The 19728-nt window shown below is 40.7% G+C and overlaps 1 protein-coding gene across 1 annotated transcript in view; it reads left to right on the forward strand.

Moving 5' to 3' along the window:
* The window catches only part of fbn2b (fibrillin 2b), an 89852-nt gene that overhangs the window by 34110 nt on the left and 36014 nt on the right, over window positions 1-19728 (forward strand). The window contains exons 8-21 of the mRNA XM_046857615.1: window positions 1157-1282; window positions 6903-7028; window positions 10838-10990; window positions 13037-13204; window positions 13300-13446; window positions 13748-13867; window positions 13970-14095; window positions 14195-14317; window positions 14673-14948; window positions 15110-15163; window positions 15374-15499; window positions 16742-16867; window positions 18335-18451; window positions 19120-19257. Coding sequence (XP_046713571.1) covers window positions 1157-1282; window positions 6903-7028; window positions 10838-10990; window positions 13037-13204; window positions 13300-13446; window positions 13748-13867; window positions 13970-14095; window positions 14195-14317; window positions 14673-14948; window positions 15110-15163; window positions 15374-15499; window positions 16742-16867; window positions 18335-18451; window positions 19120-19257 — 1926 coding nt within the window. The remainder of the gene's footprint in view (window positions 1-1156; window positions 1283-6902; window positions 7029-10837; window positions 10991-13036; window positions 13205-13299; window positions 13447-13747; window positions 13868-13969; window positions 14096-14194; window positions 14318-14672; window positions 14949-15109; window positions 15164-15373; window positions 15500-16741; window positions 16868-18334; window positions 18452-19119; window positions 19258-19728) is intronic.

Consider the following 19728-nt stretch of genomic DNA (forward strand, 5'->3'; position numbering starts at 1 on the left):
AAATCTTTGAAAAATCGAGTGGAACATCTTCTCAGAATAGTGGAGCTTTTTATAAGAGCAAATGTTGACTAAATGTGCACCCATCACTTCACCTGAACAATAATGAACCTATATTGAATGGACCTTCTGTGCCAACCCGGTGAGGATGGGTTCCCCCTTGAGTCTGGTTCCTCTAAAGGTTTTTTCCTCTATTTTTTCCTCGTTTTCAACCTTAAAACCAGTTATTACAGATAAAATAAAGTTTCAGAAGACACAATCTCAATAAGATCAATACGATTCTTCGGGCAAGAAATATGATTGCAAGTCTTGCTCAGGGTCCCAGCAGCAGCAGTATGTCGGTGCTGGGATTTGAACTTGTGATGTCCCAAGCCAAAGCCCAAAGCCTTAACCACTGACCTACCAACCCTGTGTAGGTCTTTCAGTGGTCAGGAAAAGAAAAGGAAACACTTATTTTTCTGATGCATGCATGAGAGTTGCAAGAAACTTACTTTGAGCACCAAGAACATGGTATCATAAATAACATATATAGATAATTGTATAAATGACTACACTATATGGACAAAAGGTTGTGGATACCTGAGCATCAAATTCATATGTTTCTTTGAACATCCCATTTCACATTTGCTTTTAGAATAACCTCCATTCTTCTGGGTAGATGTTCCACTAGATTTTGGAGTGTGCTCGTGGAGATTTGTGGTCATGTCACTTGAGAATTCCTATGGAGGAGGAGGAGGAAGTATGAAAGTGGAGGAGTAGATCCGCATAGATCAGGTCACCACTCCGGAAAGAGGTTCTATCTCACAGAAGAGAATGTGTTCAACTCTTAGCAGAATGCACTGGTGCCAGGATTTTCAACCTTTTTCCTCTCAGTTTGTTGGGTTTTAAAAAAGAAATCACCTCTTGTTTGAAAAGAGGGACATCTTGTTTTGGCTACAGTGGGTCGCCTGGCTAAGAAAACACTTAAATGAAAGAATTCAACTGTAAGTTAGAACCTGTTAGTAAATTTACTGCAATAGCCTGATGGCAGGTTGTTAACCGGCACCGAATAAAACCCGATATTTTCGACGTAACACGTGATGACGTTTTTATTTTCCGAATGAGTCAGAAATGTTTAAAGAATGTGCAGCATGCTAAGCTTCTTTTTTTCTGTCTCCAGATGTGGACGAATGCCAGGCCATTCCAGGTCTCTGTGCAGGAGGGAACTGTATCAACACTGTGGGTTCGTACGAGTGTAAATGTCCTGCAGGCCATCGGCAGAGTGAGACCAACCAGAAATGTGAAGGTAAATGACTGAAATAAATCTTAAAATACAGGTGTCCCATCTATCAATTGGTTTCGTTAACCTTTTACACTTTATTGAATTGGATAATCAGATCAAGTTGTCAGAACCCTGCAGAAATGTCATTTCTCAAACGTATTGGCTTAACGTCTAGAACTATTCAAATACACTATAGGGACAAAAGTATGTAGACCACAGTATTCATATGCGGTCTTTTTTACATCCTGTGATTTGTGCCTGTTTACTCTTATAATAACCTCCACTATTCTGAAAAGTGTTCCACTAGATTTTGTGATCATTCAGCCAAAAAGGGTGTTAGTAAGGTCAGGTAGTGATGTAGGTGAGGTGAGGAGGCCTGGGGTTCTGACAGCGTTCCATTCATTCCAAAAGTGTTCACTGAGATCAAGGTCAGAGCTTTATAGCATGAGTTCTTTCAGTCCAGCCCATGTACATGTATGCATATCTTCATGGATTGATGCACCATCATGCTGGAACAGGTTTGCATCTCCTACTTAAAGTGAAGGAAATATTACATGCTACCGCATCCAAACACATCCTATACAATTGTGTGCCTCCAACTCTATGTTAACATATTGGAGAATAACCACATATGACGGGAGAAATCAGGTGTCCCAATACGTTTGTCTATATAGTGTGGATTAATGAACATTCTCTATTAATTATCAACAGTTCCATGGGGGTCTAAGGGGGTTCCTGAGTGGTTCTTTGGGTGGTTAAAAGCGTTCTTTCTGAACAACAGCACATTTGTTGTAGGATTTTATATAGAATCTTTAAGTATTGTTCAACTTGTTCTAGATTTAACTGGATTGTGTGGATGGTCTCAGCACTTCACTGAACTGGAATAGTGTTTTCAGACATAACACCAGCAACAGCACTGATTCACAAAATGCTGGTAAATGACATTTACGCCAGGCGCTCTTATCTAGATCGTCTTTCATTTTATCTCATTTATACAACAGTTGAGGATTAAGCATCTTGCTCAGGGGCCCAGCAGTGGCAGCTTGGTGGTGCTGGGATTTGATCTTCAGAATCTTCTAATCAGAAGATCAATGTCATAACTACTTAGCTACCCCTTCTTTCCTTCTGTCCTGTAATTCGCTGGTGAATCTTCACATCATAACCAATAGGAAGATCCCAGAAAGTCAGCTCAGTGATTAATTAGCTGTTTCGGAGTTTCAAGCCCAGGTATCACCAAGCTGCCACTCTCGGGCCCTTGAGCAAGGCTCTTAACTCTCTTAACGAGGAGCAACTGTATTATAGCTGACCCCAGCTTCCTAACACCACTATAATATATGAAGAAAGAATTTCACTGTGTGGTAATGTACATGTGGCATCTATAAAACACCTTTCCTTTCTTTTTCTTTCTTTCTTTACACATGAAATATACATGGATTTTTTTATTAGATTTAATCATAAGGGCAAAATGGTGCAACTGGCAGAGTAGTGAGTCTATTGCCCCTACAATTTAGTTTTCAAATAAACGGGGTATCGACAGTGTGGCATGAGCGCACAGAAAGAGAACTGGGTTTTTTTTGAGGTGGAAGGGTGGAGCTGCTAAAGTTTTATGGCTCATGGCAGAAGTGGCTCGACTCCCAGAATCCAATTATCATGTAGTTTGGCTTCTATTAGCAGAGATTCTACTATAAGATAAGTCTCTATGTTACATACGGAGATGAAAAGTGAAGCGATTATAATTATCTCTGGTGCACGGCTCGAAGAATCGGAAATCATTTTAAAGTTGTTTGCTTATCGTCATTGTTCACCAAAGCACGCTCGCCACGCCGTCGAAACACTTGTTATCATGATCAGATAGAAACAAATAAACGCTGGTCTGTGTTTCGGGCTTGTTTGTCTTCTCGTTAGCCAACATGTTCGAGGCTTTGGGGCTTTTTCTCACTCTGTGTCTGTTTCCGCTCTGGGGTATGTTACTTTGAGTTGACTTAATTGGGAGGAATTTAAACAATGAGAAGTGAAAACAAGCAGGCAAGTGGATTCAGGAGAGGGGGTTGAAGCTGGTAGATTTTACCACAGCCTTTGAGAAATGAGAAAGAGAGAGAGAGAGAGAGAGAGAGAGAGAGAGAAAATCAGCTTGTCTAATACACTATATGGACAAAAGTTGAGAACTTAGCTGGTGTCACATAGAGGAGCCCCCTTTACATGGAGAATCTGAGCTAATTACAGCTCTGAACTCCATAGATGTGAACCCTAAGGCGCCATCGGCTTCTACCTTTTACTCCATTTACTGCTTAAACGGCAGTTTCTAAGCTAGATAGTCTTGTTTCCAGTGGGAGCTAGAAAGTTATATGTTATAGACACTATTAAGGGTGTTGAACTCATCACACCAAAAATGGTGAGATATTCGTAATCCAAGATTACAGCAAGGAGTAACTGATATATTGTTCACTTCAGCATTAGCAGTTTTTTCCCCCACTTGTTTCCTCATTCCCTCATTCTTGAAATGTAAGTACAGGGTTGTGGCAACGGGCCATCTGTTAGCGCTTGAACAAAGAGCCGCTTACATCTGGAATGGCGTGGCCACAAAGGTTGCACACAAATGGTAGTGTATAAGGATTTCGAGGCAACACACAGACATGTTGAATGTATATTAGGAATAATCCATAATGCCATGACGTGATGCCACCATGACGTGATGTTTGCTTTAACAGCACATTCGAATGCATTTTATTCGTGGTATACACTAACGATTTGCCAACAACTGCGATTTGATGCTTATTAGTAAATGGTACAACAGGCTTTCTTGTCACTTACAGTTCTATTTTTATCTATTGGTGTTACACAGTTAAAGAAATTGCACCACAAACTTATCTGTCCTGAAGACATTCCCATGGTGGAACACATGGAGATATTTTTGTATAGATCTTATAAGGAATTATACATTTTTTTGTTTAATAACATTACGTTTTTTATTATTAGTCTCAGGTTACGTCCAGCAGCCACACAAGTCCCTGTGAACGAGCCGCTTCTATAGGAACAATTAAACAAAAACAAGAAAACTCAATAACTCTGATTCTCATTAGCCGTATTCGAGAATTCCACGGTACGGTTTTTAATCAGATATGAAGAACGTGTGTATATATACACATTCTCAGAATGATACACACAGCAGTCGAACATTTGTTCAGGTGGCAGTCATTTCCCTTAGTATACACCCTCTCGTCTGGCCAGTGTAAAGTCTGGGCCGGTTCACAGGACGTTTGATTTATTTTAGCTGGTCTCTTATCATGCCTGTTAAACCACCACTAATAGAGTGAGTCTATGGTTTTTTTTAGCTTGCCACACACACACACTCTTTTTACAGTACCATGACATGACATGCACACATGCTGAGGATGGACAGGATCAATCATAACTCAAACTACATATACAGTACATACAGTACATTTCCACCTAGTGCTGTTTGCTGCTTTATATTCCTAACACACACACACACACACACACACACACACACACACACACACACACACACATTTCCATTCACATCAAATGTTATGCTAACTGGCAGTTCTTTTCTGCTGATGCTGCTCCTGTAGCTGCTGCCATTTTGGAGTGGGAAAAACCCATATCCAAAACCTGCAGCTCTCAAAGCATCTGCCGGTTTACATCATCTAATGTACTCAGAGCAACAAGGATTACAAAAAAAAGATTTCCTGGAAATGAATGTCACAGGTTCAGCAGCCTCCATGAACCATCTACTAGTGTCATTGAAGTCTGGAATCAAGTGCTGCCTTTTTTTTTTTTTTTTCCTTTTTACAACCAAGCTTAGACAGCTGTGTATACAGGCTTTAGGATGACGTTCTTTTGGGATACACTTTTATTCCTTAAGCTATTATTCTTATTTAGGGCCTGGATACACCAAATTCATCAGTGCTCATTAAAAAAGCTGTGGCTGAGCAGTGCCTGGAGAGCAGCCAACACCTTGCTAGTGTCTGTTGGGCGTATGTGTGTGTGTGTGTTTTTTATGATACCGACTCTCTTATTATTATTTCTCACTCTCCAGTGTTCTGTATTGTTTTAAAGACTATAATCACACTCTTGATATCACCCAAATGAGAATTGGATCCACTTTTGAATCTGGTTCTTCTCAAGGTTTCTTCCTCATAACATCTAAGGGAGTTTTTCCTTTCCACAGTCGCCACGGCTGCTCATCAGGGATAAACACACATCATTTACCTTAACTGTTAAATTCTGTCAAGCTGCTTTGAGACAATGTCTGTTATGAAAAACGCAATAGAAATAAACTTGATTTGACACAAAGAGTGAAGCATTCAACTTTGGTTGGACCTCATTTTGTCTGCTTGGTGTGTCAGGGGAATTTGTTTTATTTTTATTTCTATAGCGCTTTTAAATTGGAAAACGTAACTCGTTATCGTTGTAAGTTTTTCCCTAATGAGTGAGCCTGTGGCGACTGTGGCAAGGAAAAACTGCCTGAGATGGTATGAGGAAGAAACCTTGAAAGGATCCAAAAGTGAACCCATCCTCAACCCCTGAATGTCCATCAATTATACTGCAGAACTGTAAAGAATGGAGATCAGAGGATCCAGTCCCGGTCATCTTAGCCACTTTTTAGTAAGCCGGGTGTATAGAAAGAGTTCTGTCCAGAATGTTAGACCACCAAGATCAGAGTTAGGCAATGGTACATCAGGCTTTCTAGTCCATTACAGTTCTATTTTATATAAAATGCCTCTTTTTTGCATATTAAATAAATTGTACTACAAACTCCTCTGTCCTATAGACATTCCCATGGTTAAAGACACACACACACACACACACACACACACACACACACACACACACACACACACACACACACACACAACATTATGAGCGGTGAAGTGAAGAACACTGTGTTTGTGGGTGGATTTATTTATTAGGCAGCAAGTGAACCTTTTGTCCTCAAAATTACAAAAGATGTTAAAAGCAGGAAAAATGGGCGGGAGGAATGATTTGAGCGAGTTTGACAAATTGTGACGTCTAGACGTCTGGGTCAGAGCGTCTCCAAAACTGCAGCTCTTGTGGCATGTTCCTGGTCTGCAGTGGTCAGAATCTATCAAAAAAGCTCCAAGGAAGGAACAGTGGTCACAGGGTCATGGGCCCCCGAGGCTCATTCATGTATATGGGGAGGGAAGGCTGGTCCAACAGACGAGCTCCTGTAGCTCAAAATTGCTGAAAAGTTCATGCTGTTAATAATCGATATGTCACGACTGTTTTAGCAGCAAAAGGGGACAACACAATTTATATATATATATATATATATATATATATATATATATATATATATATATATATAGATAGATAGATATATAGATATATAGATATAGATATATATAGATATAGATATGACTGTCCTTGAATTGTCCTTGAAAATGCTCTAAACGTGTCTCATCTCTAACTGTGGCTACTTACAGTTGAACCCACTGTACAATTTCTGAAAGCCATTACCCACCCCTTACCAGGCTACATGATATTTGGCCCAGAATGATCTGTTATTCCTGAAAAGACTAATAGACAGCCAGAAAAAAACTGACCGAGGTGCCAGAGTTCTATAATTCCAGCTACAATTATTATTTCATTTTTTTTACAGATGTGGACGAATGTTCCACCATCCCTGGGGTTTGTGACGGTGGAGAATGCACCAACACTGCCGGCAGCTATGTCTGCACCTGTCCTCGTGGCTTCGTCAGTAGTGCCGATGGCTCCAGGTGTATAGGTAAGACATCACACACGGTCTCCCTGACCTGTAATTCTGACTACATCATCAGCCAAATATGGCCGTAATGAGTAGTTACGGCACGAACAGAGACACTTTTTGACATAATGAGACTGTTAGCAACACAGGTGAGTCCAAATCTGTCCAAATATATGTCAATCTTAGTGCACACACATACATACATACAAAACACACCTGTCTGACATCTGGCAGAGCTCTTCCTCTGCCTACATGAGTCATTTGGCTTATGGTCATCCTCTGCAAGCTCAGGCACGTGGAACGTGTATGTGTGATTCAGCTTCACATCTGCTGCGAGGCACCAACAGGTGTTAATGTATGTAGGCATCTGCAGAAAGCTCTTTTATTCCTGACCAAACCCTCTGGACCCCCACCTCTCAGAAAAACACAGGAAACGCGCCATTATTGTAATGGAGAAGTCGTATTCGCCTGCACTCATTCGTCATCCACAATCTGTCAGGAAGGTCTTTTTTCACTACAGCTCACATTATTGATTTTATTTGTGCAATAAGGCAAAGTCAGGTGAGATCGCATGGGCTTCTGGGTAAATACGTGATGATAAATATTCACTGAAAACGGGTGTCTTGCAGAACGGGAGGCAATGAAATTCTGTTTCTGGCAGCAGATGTTAGGAAAAAAATTCATTGGTCCCTTTCCCAAAGCCGGAACGAGGGATTATGGGGTTGTGGAAATAGAATTATTGTCCACTGTATATCTTTCGAGAGACGATGTGGACATTCCAGACTGACTAGTAATAGACTGATATGGGAACAGTGAAGCGGAGAGCAAACGCCTGAGTTTATTTTGGGAGCGTTTCAGGAGAGCGATTGTGGACGAATCCAAAAACAGGTCTTGTTAGTACTGGGAAGAAGGACCGCTAGGAGTCTTAGTCTCATGGGAGTTGAAGTCCAGAGCTCAGCAGGGAGACACAAGACTGCTATTTCCTCTTTACACTAAGGCTAGATGTTGACTCTGGCTTTTGACATGCCTTCTGACTCACTTGCTTTCTAAATACTTCTTCCTTCACATACTTTATTTCGGTCCTTTCTTGCTTTTTTTACGCAGCTTCATCCTCAAACTTCTTTTCTTCTTTCCTTATATATTTTCCTATAGATTATTCCATCTTTTGGAGATTTTTTTTACATTCCCACCCCACCATCTTAACCTCTGAATTAAATTATTTTTCCAAGCAAATGTAATGAAGCCTCAGGTGGTTTATTGTCATATATATCAGAATTATTGTTTCCTACAATACACGTGGCATGAGATACTTACCGATCCCTCGGGTCTAACTGACTTCACACAGATTTGTTTCCTAATCCTGAAGGACAAACTGTGTTCCATATTAAATACCTCAGAAATCATTCTAGACCATAGGAGGACTATAGAATGATGAGAGGTATATAAGAGTGACACATTTTATTAGCCAAGCTGTCAGTCAGTACACAAACCATGTAATTGAGTTAAAGTAGTGATGCAGTAGGTAAAATATGAGTCCAGTAAAAGAAAATGTGTCCCTTTAAACTTTCACTTGAGTAAAAGTACAAAAGTATTTGCCTTCAAATGTACTTAAGTATCCAAAGCACTAGGATTTATTATGACTATAATGTTTCTATTATCATTGTTGTCTCATTGCTTAATCAACTCAGATTATGTGAAAAGACTCTCATGTTAGTCTTAACACACCGATTTATTAATAAATGATATTAATGACACTGATTGATATCTATTCAAATTATCATGAGCCCAAAACCTTCCTCAAAAAATTTCACAACTAAGGCCACGTTAGAGTCTGGAGTTTCTTCCATCATTTATTCCTCTCTAAATGTTCTGCTTGCTGATGCTGAACTGTATGTCGGTGATAAGTAGATACACCAAGCGCCAATCAGAACGAGTTCGAAACAGAGCGCGAGCTCTTCCCTGATTGGTGGCTTTCTGTGTGTTTGAATTCACTCATAAATAAAAAGGAACGACTGATTTTGCAAAATGTAGTTGAGTATAAAGTAAGATATTTGACTTTGAAATATATTTTAGTTTGAAAATCTTCCTAAATGTAAAAAAAAAGCTCCATAAGTACAGTAATCACTGGTCATAGTCCAGTCTCAAGACTTGTACCTTTATTAGCTTTTTCTCCTTTATCAGAAGATCGCAAGTGAATATCCAGGAGACAGCTAGAGCATAATTGTCCCTATGCTTTGGATGCCATTGTGCAGCTCTTATAAGAGTGAGGTTAAGCGATCATGCATGTCAGGATACTTTGCGCTCCATATGTTCTGCTACTTCGCAGACTAGCCTTTAAACCGATGAGGTAGCTTCCTATGAACCACACAGTAGGTTTTCCTTTTCCAGATGGGAAGCCGTCGTGCAATGGGAGTAGAAATTGCTTGTAAAGGAAAAAAAAAAAGCTAGGCGACACTAATTATGCCAATTCCGTGTAACACTGTGAAATCCCTGTATGCGAGAAAATCGTAACGAAACGGGGAAAGAGAAAGGCTGCAACCGAGCATGTAGAAATGAAAAAGTCTGGTTCCAATTACAGCTATCATCTCCGTCACGGCATTCGCAGAAAAACCCAGAGCCCCCGCCCCCATGCCCCCTGAGCTACATTTCTCCCCTTTCTCTCTGCCCCACCACGTCCCAATGGGTTTGCTGGTTCGGTTTAAAATGAGCAGTTTAGCCTCCAGACAGATGGCTGCCTATGTTGACTAGAATCACTCATGAGCGCTCCACATGGAACTGATTAATTTCAGAGCGCTGTCTCATTAGACTGGCTAATCGACATGCAACCCCCCACCTCCCACCCCCTCCTGCATGTTTGCACTTTTTCTCTAAACACAAAAACTCTTTCAGTCCCATTTTTTGACCTTGACAAGGGGGAGCTTACAGTCACAGAACCATTTTTGGTATGCTTTCAAATCCGTGTCGATTTTCCGGCCCCCTCTTGACATCTCCAGCCTCATAAAGGGGCTTCCTGGAAGCTGGCCATGAGCAGGGCACACATGAACCTGACTTCCTGAGAAAACTCACAGGAGAGAGACGCAAGTACTTGGAAATCTGTGAGTTCATCCTCAAGGCAAGGAGCTCAAAATTCGAAAGCTGGACATGACTCATCAGTTTCAGAAAAGAGTGTGAAAATGAGTGTGTTTGGCAATAGATGAACCGTATTGCATATGCGCTTCTCTGTCTGGTTTCTAGGTTTGGTATTTCTTTCTTCTCTTTCCACAGCGCTGTTTGATTTTATTTATTCTCAGTCAAAGCAAACCACTTTTTTTCTTTATTGTAGCATACTAGCTGAGCTAGTTTGGCATCCTTACCAAAGAAAAGATGTTTGTATTGGCTAATTAGTTCATAATATATGTATTTTTTTAATATTTGGAAGCTATGTTGCTTCCAACATAGTATGACAGCTGACTAGGGGATTTTGTGGGACCTGGCCACCTCAACCTACATCACACCATATGTTTGGAAGGAGAAACGTCTTTTTTTTTAATCTTTCATCCTTTTAAAATAAACTATAGCTAAGAACTAATTTATGGCCCGGACAAATATAGTAAAGAAACATACTACACAAGAATATTGCAAATAAACATTATAACAATCATAACACAGTCTCTCTGTTGCTGCTCAGAATTTTGGGGGTTCAAGCCCGAGATGTGCCAAGCTGCCAATCTTGGGACTTCTGAGCAAAGCCCTTAACCCTCTGTACTCCAGTGAAGAAAAGCACTCCACTGTGCTGTAATGTACATGAGACAAATAAAGCCGCCGTTTTCATTCGGATCTTTCTCTTTCAGATCAGAGACTGGGGATGTGTTTCGGCTCTTTGGCTAACGGGCGCTGTGCCATGGAAATGACGGGCCAGTATACCAAGATGCAGTGCTGCTGTGATACGGGCCGCTGCTGGGCCATGGGTCACATCCCAGAGATGTGTCCTGTCCGTGGATCCGGTGAGTTCACTAAACTTTAATTTAATTGTAATTGTGTAGTGCGTGAGTAATGGACATTGTCCCAAAGCAGATTTACAGAGATACGATATCAATTTAAATGTATAAATTAATCTTCAAGTTAAGAAAAACTCCCTGTGATGGTATGAGGAAGAAACTTTGAGACTAAAAAGCGAACCCATCCTCATCTGGGGTGTATAGTGTACAGTTCCGCACACAAAATCACACAGTGAAACACACTCTTAAAAAGGAAACTCCCCCGAGTGTAAACACACACACAAATCCCGAATGAGTGACAGATCCAAACCAGTGTGGGTAGTGTAAATGCACTGGAGGGACACTTCATTAGAGTGACAACGGCAGAGACTCACAAACTGTTCTCAGACTTTTTAAACACTTCCTTTTTCCACCCAAGTGCTAGCCATCTCTCCTGCTCCGAGCTTGTGAGAGTGCATGTGTGAGCCAAAGAATGTACAGGCTGAATGTTTGCCAAAGCCTGAGATTGGCCTCATTTCCTTTTGGTTCATCTCTGTCCATGGCCTTCATGCTTTTCCATCTAACAGAATACACATATGCTCACCATCCAAGGCCAGCAGTTCTGTTTATGCTAATAGACTTATTCATAGACACACTCTACTTATTCACATGCAAACTCTTGTCACTGAATTTTACTTGTGTGGATAAGGAATGCATTTCCTGGCTTAAATAAAGGGAGGGAAATTTAAATAAATTAAAGCTGGATACATTATACTAACCTTTGTATACTACATATGTGTGTGTGTGTGTGTGTGTGTGTGTGTGTGTGTGTGTGTGTGTGTGTGTGTGTGTGTGTATGTGTCTATATACGCGCACAGTAATGTAGTGCACATTTCTGTTTAACAAATGTATTACAAATACAAATAAATAAATATAAAAGAGGTGAAAATTATACCTTCAACACAACACACATTTATTCACGAAATCCTTTCTTTACTAAAATATATCTTTTTTAATCACTAAACATTTGTTTTACTGATGCAAGTCTCAAATCGAGCACCAAAATCCGCCGCGATGAACACATCCGGCAATTAAAAGCGTCCGTGTGGAAACATAGCAAAAAGTTTAAATTGGTGTCCTGATGATTTGTCATTTAAAACACCATAATTACTTTCAAATATTTACAAGAATATTTTGTTTTTATACCCTATGTTGTGGATGGTTGCACTAATAGTAAACACATTTGCGTAAAGCATCTATACTTGTCCATACCCATGTGGATTAGAGTATTACAAAACATTTTTGTACATTTCGAACAGATACAAATGTGCGATTACGCTGCGATCAATTACAAGTTACCTCATGCCAATCATTATATTGCAAAATATATATTAGATTACCATGGAGAGCCATGACAATTGAGTATTTAATATAGTTTTCTGCAATGGTTTATGGCTACAATTAGGGTATAATGATGTGCACTCTGTCCAGCAGTCAACAATTAATAGCCTCAACAATGATGAAGCCATAATGCATGAATATTAGGTGTTACCCAGATGAGGATGAGGTTCTGTTTTGAGTCTGGTTCCTTTCCTCAAAAGATATTTTCTTCATCTCTCTATTAAATTGACATTATTATTATCTTTATTATTAATAATAATGATAATAATAATAAATGCTTTTTTTAAGCATTTCTGTGTAAATTCTTTATATTTCGACATTATTATTATTATTATTATTATTATTATTTTAAATATATTATTATACTTTAAATACGTTTTTTAATAAATACTTTATATATATAATACATATTCCACACTATAATCATTACACTTGAGCATTTGGATCCAATTTTCTGACATTAGAGCAATGCAGCCAAAAGATTTCAGCAATTTCTTCTGGAAAAGAAAAAAAAATTACATATACACCAGATTTTGTTGGATAGAAATAAAGTTGAAAGACATTTTTGGATACATGAAGAACTCCAGAAGCAGGATGCTGGCTATTGAACAGAAGTAGCAGGTTGAGCCAACACAGGTTCCACAGCATAAACCTTCTCTTTTATCCCTTTAGATGAATACCGAAGGCTGTGCATCGAGGGAATTCCCTTTACAACCGGCCGGGAGCCTGTTCACGTGTTTAATGGTCACAAGTTTCCTGGACAGAATGGGCACGGCAACGGCAACGGTAACGGTAACGGGAATGGAAGAGACTGGACCAAGACTGACCAAACAGTTATAGGTAATGTTGCATTGTGTTTTGTGTGCAGCGTTTATTATTATTTATATAATTAAAAGCACAGTCTGGGACTGACCACTCTGTCCTGTCGTTTCCAGTCCTGCCTCAAAACGTAAGCACCACCATCGATGTGTGTAAATATTTCCCCAATCTGTGTCTGAACGGCCGCTGCATCCCCACCCCTAATAGCTACCGCTGCGAGTGTAACATGGGCTACAGTCAGGAGGGACCTGCCAAGTGCACAGGTAACACACGAATCATTACACAAACACCAACAAGTACAGTGGAAGTGTCGCATAGAGCAAAGATCTCAATTTATACTTATATTAAAGTTTTAAATGTCAACTTTTATACTCGCATTGTGCAACTTCATAGCTTTCAATCCATTTAACCTTCTCTTCTCTTCTCTTCTCTTCTCTTCTCTTCTCTTCTCTTCTCTTCTCTTCTCTTCTCTTCTCCTTTCTTCTCCTTTCTTCTCCTCTGCTGCCATCTGTAGGCCTCTTATATTATGTCATTTATAATTTTCTCCTCCTTTTTCTCTGGTAGATGTGGACGAGTGCAGCAGTAACCCCTGTGTGAATGGAGACTGTATTAACACCCCGGGTTCGTACCACTGCAAGTGCCACGAGGGGTACCAGGGCACACCCACCAAGCAGGCCTGCATCGGTATGAGTTCTAACAAGCAGTCGTGTGTAAAGAATTTCCCAACACCTCATTTACAAACCACTGGACTTAATAAGCCAAAAAACCCGAATCTTCTCGTTTCAGATATTGACGAGTGTATCGTAAACGGAATCATGTGTCGTAACGGCCGCTGCGTGAACACAGAAGGAAGCTTCCAGTGCATCTGCAACGCAGGCTTTGAGATCAGTCCTGATGGGAAGAACTGCATCGGTGAGGCTCCGAACTCCTCACACTCTCAGGACATCCTGTATAATCACGCCTTTATAGTTATTTGATTATCGTCTTGTTATTTACAATGCTCTTTTGCAGATCACGACGAATGTGCAACCACGAACATGTGTCTAAACGGCATGTGCATCAACGAGGACGGCAGCTTCAAGTGTATCTGTAAACCGGGCTTCACCCTGGCTCCGAACGGACGCTACTGTGTCGGTGAGCAGAGATTAAGCCTGGGATCTAGTTCAACAACTGATCTAAATTAATCATTTAACGTTAGAGGAAGTTGTAAGTCAGCGGTTAAGGCTCTTATTGCCAAGCTGCCATGCTTTGGGCCCCTGAGCAAGGCCCATAACTCATCAATGCATCTTACTTTTCTTTTCTTTGCGTAAACGAGAGTCACCTGATAGATGCCTGATGGGAGAAGGTCAGAAAGAAAGTTTAGAAAATGTTTATTTTTATTGTATATGACAGATCATTCTCTCTGAATGACAGTTATACCACAGCATGAGCCAAAACACTCTGAAGAAGAAGAACGTGCCTAATGAACTTCTCCATTTTAATCTCCCAGATATCGACGAGTGCCAGACGGCGGGTATCTGCATGAATGGCCGCTGTCTGAACTCAGAGGGTTCCTTCCGCTGCGAGTGCCCGCCCGGCCTGGCCATCGACTTGGACGGCCGCGTTTGTGTGGACACACACATGCGTACCACCTGCTACGGCGCCATCAAGATGGGCTCGTGCTCGCGGCCGTTCCCCGGTGCCGTGACCAAGTCGGAGTGTTGCTGCGCCAGTCCTGAGCACGGGTTCGGCCAACCGTGTCAGCCTTGTCCCGCTCGCAACTCGGGTAAAAAAATCAGATCGATGTGTTAAAATAGAAACGTTTTCGGATAATAAGTCAGAAGTAAAACTGCAAAAAAAATTTCACTTATTTATAAAAGTGTAAATGAATATATATTTTAGATTTGAGCTGATGTGTGTAATAAATTCAGCCTCTGTTCTCCCCAGCTGAGTTCCAGGCTCTGTGCAGCAGCGGCATCGGCATGACCATAGACGGACGAGGTGGGAAAATCGTTTTCTTTTAGTTAAAAAAAATTATTTTATATACTGTATATATAAAATTGAGTAAGCCTGAGAGAACAGGTCTGAAAACAGAATAAAAACAAGATCAGCATATTCAGAAAACACCATGTCACACTTCAGTGAATGTGAATGAATGATTGCAGTGTCACAGGAACTTGATTTTTCTCGTCCACATCTGTTCCCTTTCAGACATCAACGAGTGCGGTTTGAACCCAGACATCTGCAAAAACGGGGTTTGTGAGAACCTGCGTGGGAGCTACCGCTGCATCTGCGACTTCGGATGGGAGGCCGACTCCAGTGGCAAGAACTGCGTGGGTTAGTGATCACGCCTGAACACGCCTGAACACGTCTAAATACACTTACACATCTGATCACAGCTACAGGACCTCTGGGATATACTGTAACTCATCATTTGCAATAGGAACATATATTTGTAGGTGTTCATACTCCTGGTAGCTCATTGCTTAAAGCTTTGGGTTACTGATCGTTTGGTTAAAGACCCAGTATCTCCCCTTTTGGGCCCTTTAGCAAGGCCCTTTAACTTTCTGTGCTCCAAGGGCACTGTATCATGGCTGAATTTGCACTCTGACCACATCTTCCTAAAATTGCCCGGTTATGGAAGCAAGAATTTTACTCTTCTGTAAAGTATGAGGTGGTATCAGAAGGTTTCAAGACTATCCATGTTTACAAGAAAGAACTTTATCCACGTTTACACGCTGTCACCTTCAAAATAGTCCACTTGCACCACAATACAGCTCTCTCTCAGTGTTCCTGCCACTTCTGGAATATTTACCGTAAGTCTTCTTTTCTGTGATTCGCGCTGGATCTCCGCAGCGGTGTCCAAATGGCGACCTTTGAGCTGGATCTTCGTCTCGGAAGAAGGCAAAGTTTAACGTGCAACGGTAGGGTGGGTGCGGAACTGAGATCATGTTGTGTTCGGGCGAAAAACTCGCGTGAGGAGAGTTACTGGGTGCGCAAGTGGTCAGAATAGCACCTTTGCACATCTCCAGATGTACACAGGACGTGCTGGCACATTAACTTGGTGCTCCCTGTGACTGTGCGTGCAGCCTTGTGCTGCCACCTGTTGGCGTGTTACAAACTAGTCTCCAAACTTTTCAATACCACCTCATACAAGTGAAAAAAAGCTTCTTTTCCTTTCAACACAGGAGGTAACAACCGTTTGATTCCGTCTCTGTATTTTTATCAGTTTTTTTTGGAGGGAAACATTTTATGACCAGTTATCAGAGTCTGGATCAGGAGATAGGGATTGGGATGTCTGGAAATGGATAAGTGGAAAGTGACAGATAATAATTATGAACACATTTAAATAAAACCCAGACTATTTGGAAATTCACATTTAGATTGTCAGGGTTCAGGGGTTTTCAGGCTCTTTATCAATTTTACAAGTTTTATGACATAATATCTGCTCACACACATATCTTGGAATACTCCTTTTTGTTAGTACTATCAGACCACACCCCTTATTTCTTTCCAAGGTTTTATGTTGTTTTGTTTTATGCTCATTGATATTCATGGGTGGATTTCTGCACTTTCCAGATGTGGACGAGTGTCTGGTGAACCGGCTGCTGTGTGATAACGGCCAGTGTAGGAACACGCCTGGTAGCTATGCCTGCTCCTGCCCCAAAGGTTTCGTCTTCAAACAAGACTCGGAGACGTGTGAAGGTGACTTTCACAGCACAACTGTATCTCTAACTTGGTTCAAAATGTCTCTTCAAGGTGGATTTGATTCCATTGGTGCTCCATTTGAACTGTTTCAATCGTCACTGAGAGCATCAGAGAGCATCTTTTTTATGATAATGCATTGGTGTCTCACCTCTATTAATGCAAGAGCAGTCTGATTCGAGGAGGACGGTCACAGCAGTAATCTAGTTTATTGAAGATCATTATAATAAAATGCATGGTGTGACGTGGCTGTCATAGAGCTTGCAGGATGTGACAGTGTTCCTGGCTCATTGAAATGCTTCTGGTAGAGCGCTAGAAGGTATGGGCGAAACTTCTGAGATACGAGATCTCCAAAATAAATGACATTTAGCCAATGACATCAGTATCCTATCAGGAAATTTCCCAGCCCAAAGTGCCCACAATATATCAATAACAAGAAAACAAATGCTAAATATAAACAACAAATCCTGTAGATTATCTCCAGCATTTCTTTTTGCAGGAACGAGCAAAAAGTATTTGATATGATTTTATAATAAACTTAAAACGAGTGTATAATCGTGTTATACTATAGGATGATGACTTCCAATTGACAAATACACAAGAGTGTGGAAACACCTGGTCTTTTTTGGATTTTGGGACACATGCATGTTCCTTTTGTTTTTATGCAACAAACTCGCTAAAAATCCAAAAATCATTCAAGAAATCAACAATGAATTTGTGGATGAGTTAAAAATGTTATGGGCTCTAACAGAAGAAATTGTGTAAGACGGAGAACACGAGAGAACACGTAATCGAACTGCCTCACCCCCACAGTTGCACATGGAGGTGGAAGATTAATGGTTTGGGGTTGTTTTGAAGCAGGGAAATGAATCCTGAAGTGAAAGGAATCCTGAACCAACATGGCAACCATTCATTACAATGTGCAGTTCCGTCTGGACTGCGGCTCATTGGAACCGACTTCGCCATACAACAAGACAATGAGCGTCTGAACTCTGTAAGCGTTATGTAGAGAGCAAACAGTCGTCTGGAGTGATATCTATCATGGAACAACCTGCCCAGTCACTGGCAACTAAATTCTACTGAACTGCACTTGGGTGAACTGCATCGTAAAGAAATCTCTGAACTACAAAAAAAACACCTTTGGCAAGTTTTATAAGAGGAAGTATTTCAGCGAAGTGTTTGGAGAAACGAAGTGTCTGAATGCCGAATGTGTGTTAAGATGTTCTTTATGCTAAGGGAGGATTTTTCAATGAAAATAAAGTGGAACATCTGTATATATTAGTCTGGTCAAAGTACATCTTTACACCTTTAAATGGCAGAGTTTTTCGCATAGAAACTAAAGGAACATGCATGTGCATTTTCGCAGCCCCACCCTGAATCTTTGGGTATGTTTCAGGTTCTACACTTTTTTCCTTGTTTGCTTCATCAAGACAGATAAACACAAATGACCGTTATTCTGCCTTCCAGACATTAACGAGTGCGAGTCAAGCCCCTGCATCAACGGAATCTGCCGGAACGTGGCCGGCTCCTTCACCTGCGAGTGTTCTCACGGCAGCAGGCTGGACTCCAATACTATCTGCGTGGGTAAGAACATCTGTCTGAAACATCTTTTACATGCAATTTTAAATGCTGAGGAATTTTTTGGAAATCTTGCCAATCTGTTTGCAGCTCAGTTGTTAAGGTATTGGATTTTGGATCCAAAGATCAAATACAAGCCAAAACCAGGAACCATTCTTGGGCCCCTAAGCAAGGCCCTCAACCCCATAGCGGCTCATTTGTATGAATGAGATAAGTCTAAGATGCTCTGGATAATGGCATCTGCATTTAATGCCTTAAATGCAGAATGATTATGATTATGTTGTATTAAGTTTTTAGGTTATAGGTAAGGAATAAGGGAAGATAAATCCATGACAAGGCGGTGGTCTCAACTTAGGAGACCCGAATAAGTGTTTTATTTCTCTTATTCTACCAATACCTACCAATTACACTATTTTAATATATGAATAAATAAAAGAGTATGTTATATATATTTTTTTTAATCTCATCCAGTTGTGGAAATGGAAAATGAACAAAAAATAAATAAATCTCTGTTTGGTCGCCATATAATCAGTTAAATGTTAAATAATTATAATTTATAGACTATTTCTATTATTTGATTAGACAGAGAGTGTGAATGAGACAGTCACGTACTGTATACATACACTCACACACACTCTCACACACATTCTCGTTTCATTCCGTTCGTCATCCAGAGAGTATGAAAGGAACTTGCTGGCTGCATGCTCAAGATGGCCACTGTGAGGTGAACATCAACGGAGCCACGCTCAAATCAGAGTGCTGTTCCACTCTGGGATCGGCATGGGGAAGTCCGTGTGAAATATGCGAAGCAAGTGAGTACAAGCGTGCATACACACACACACACACACACACACACACACACACACACACAGTATACGGGAAAAGGTTTGTGGACACCTGAGCATAAGATCGGTATGTGCTTTGTGAAAATTCCATTCCATATTTGGTCCCCATTTGCTGTTAGAATAACATCCACTCATCTGGGAAGATGTTCCACTAGATCTTTATGAGATTTGTGAAGATTCATAAGATTTGTGAAGATTCATGAGATTTGTGAAGATTAATTTAGCCTCAAGGGTGTTAGTAACGTCAGGTACTGATGTTGAGGTGAGGAGGCCTGGGGTGCAGTCAGCATTTACATTCAACCTAAAAGATGTTCAACAGGGCTGAGGTCAGACCTTCAATCATATCTTCATGGAGCTGGCTTTGAGCATAGGGGCATTGTAGAAAAATCAGGTGTCCCAATACTTTTGTTTATATCACTTCTCTCTTTTGTTCTAAAC

Source organism: Silurus meridionalis, chromosome 9, assembly GCF_014805685.1.
Source record: "Silurus meridionalis isolate SWU-2019-XX chromosome 9, ASM1480568v1, whole genome shotgun sequence".
NCBI classification, from domain to species: domain Eukaryota; kingdom Metazoa; phylum Chordata; class Actinopteri; order Siluriformes; family Siluridae; genus Silurus; species Silurus meridionalis.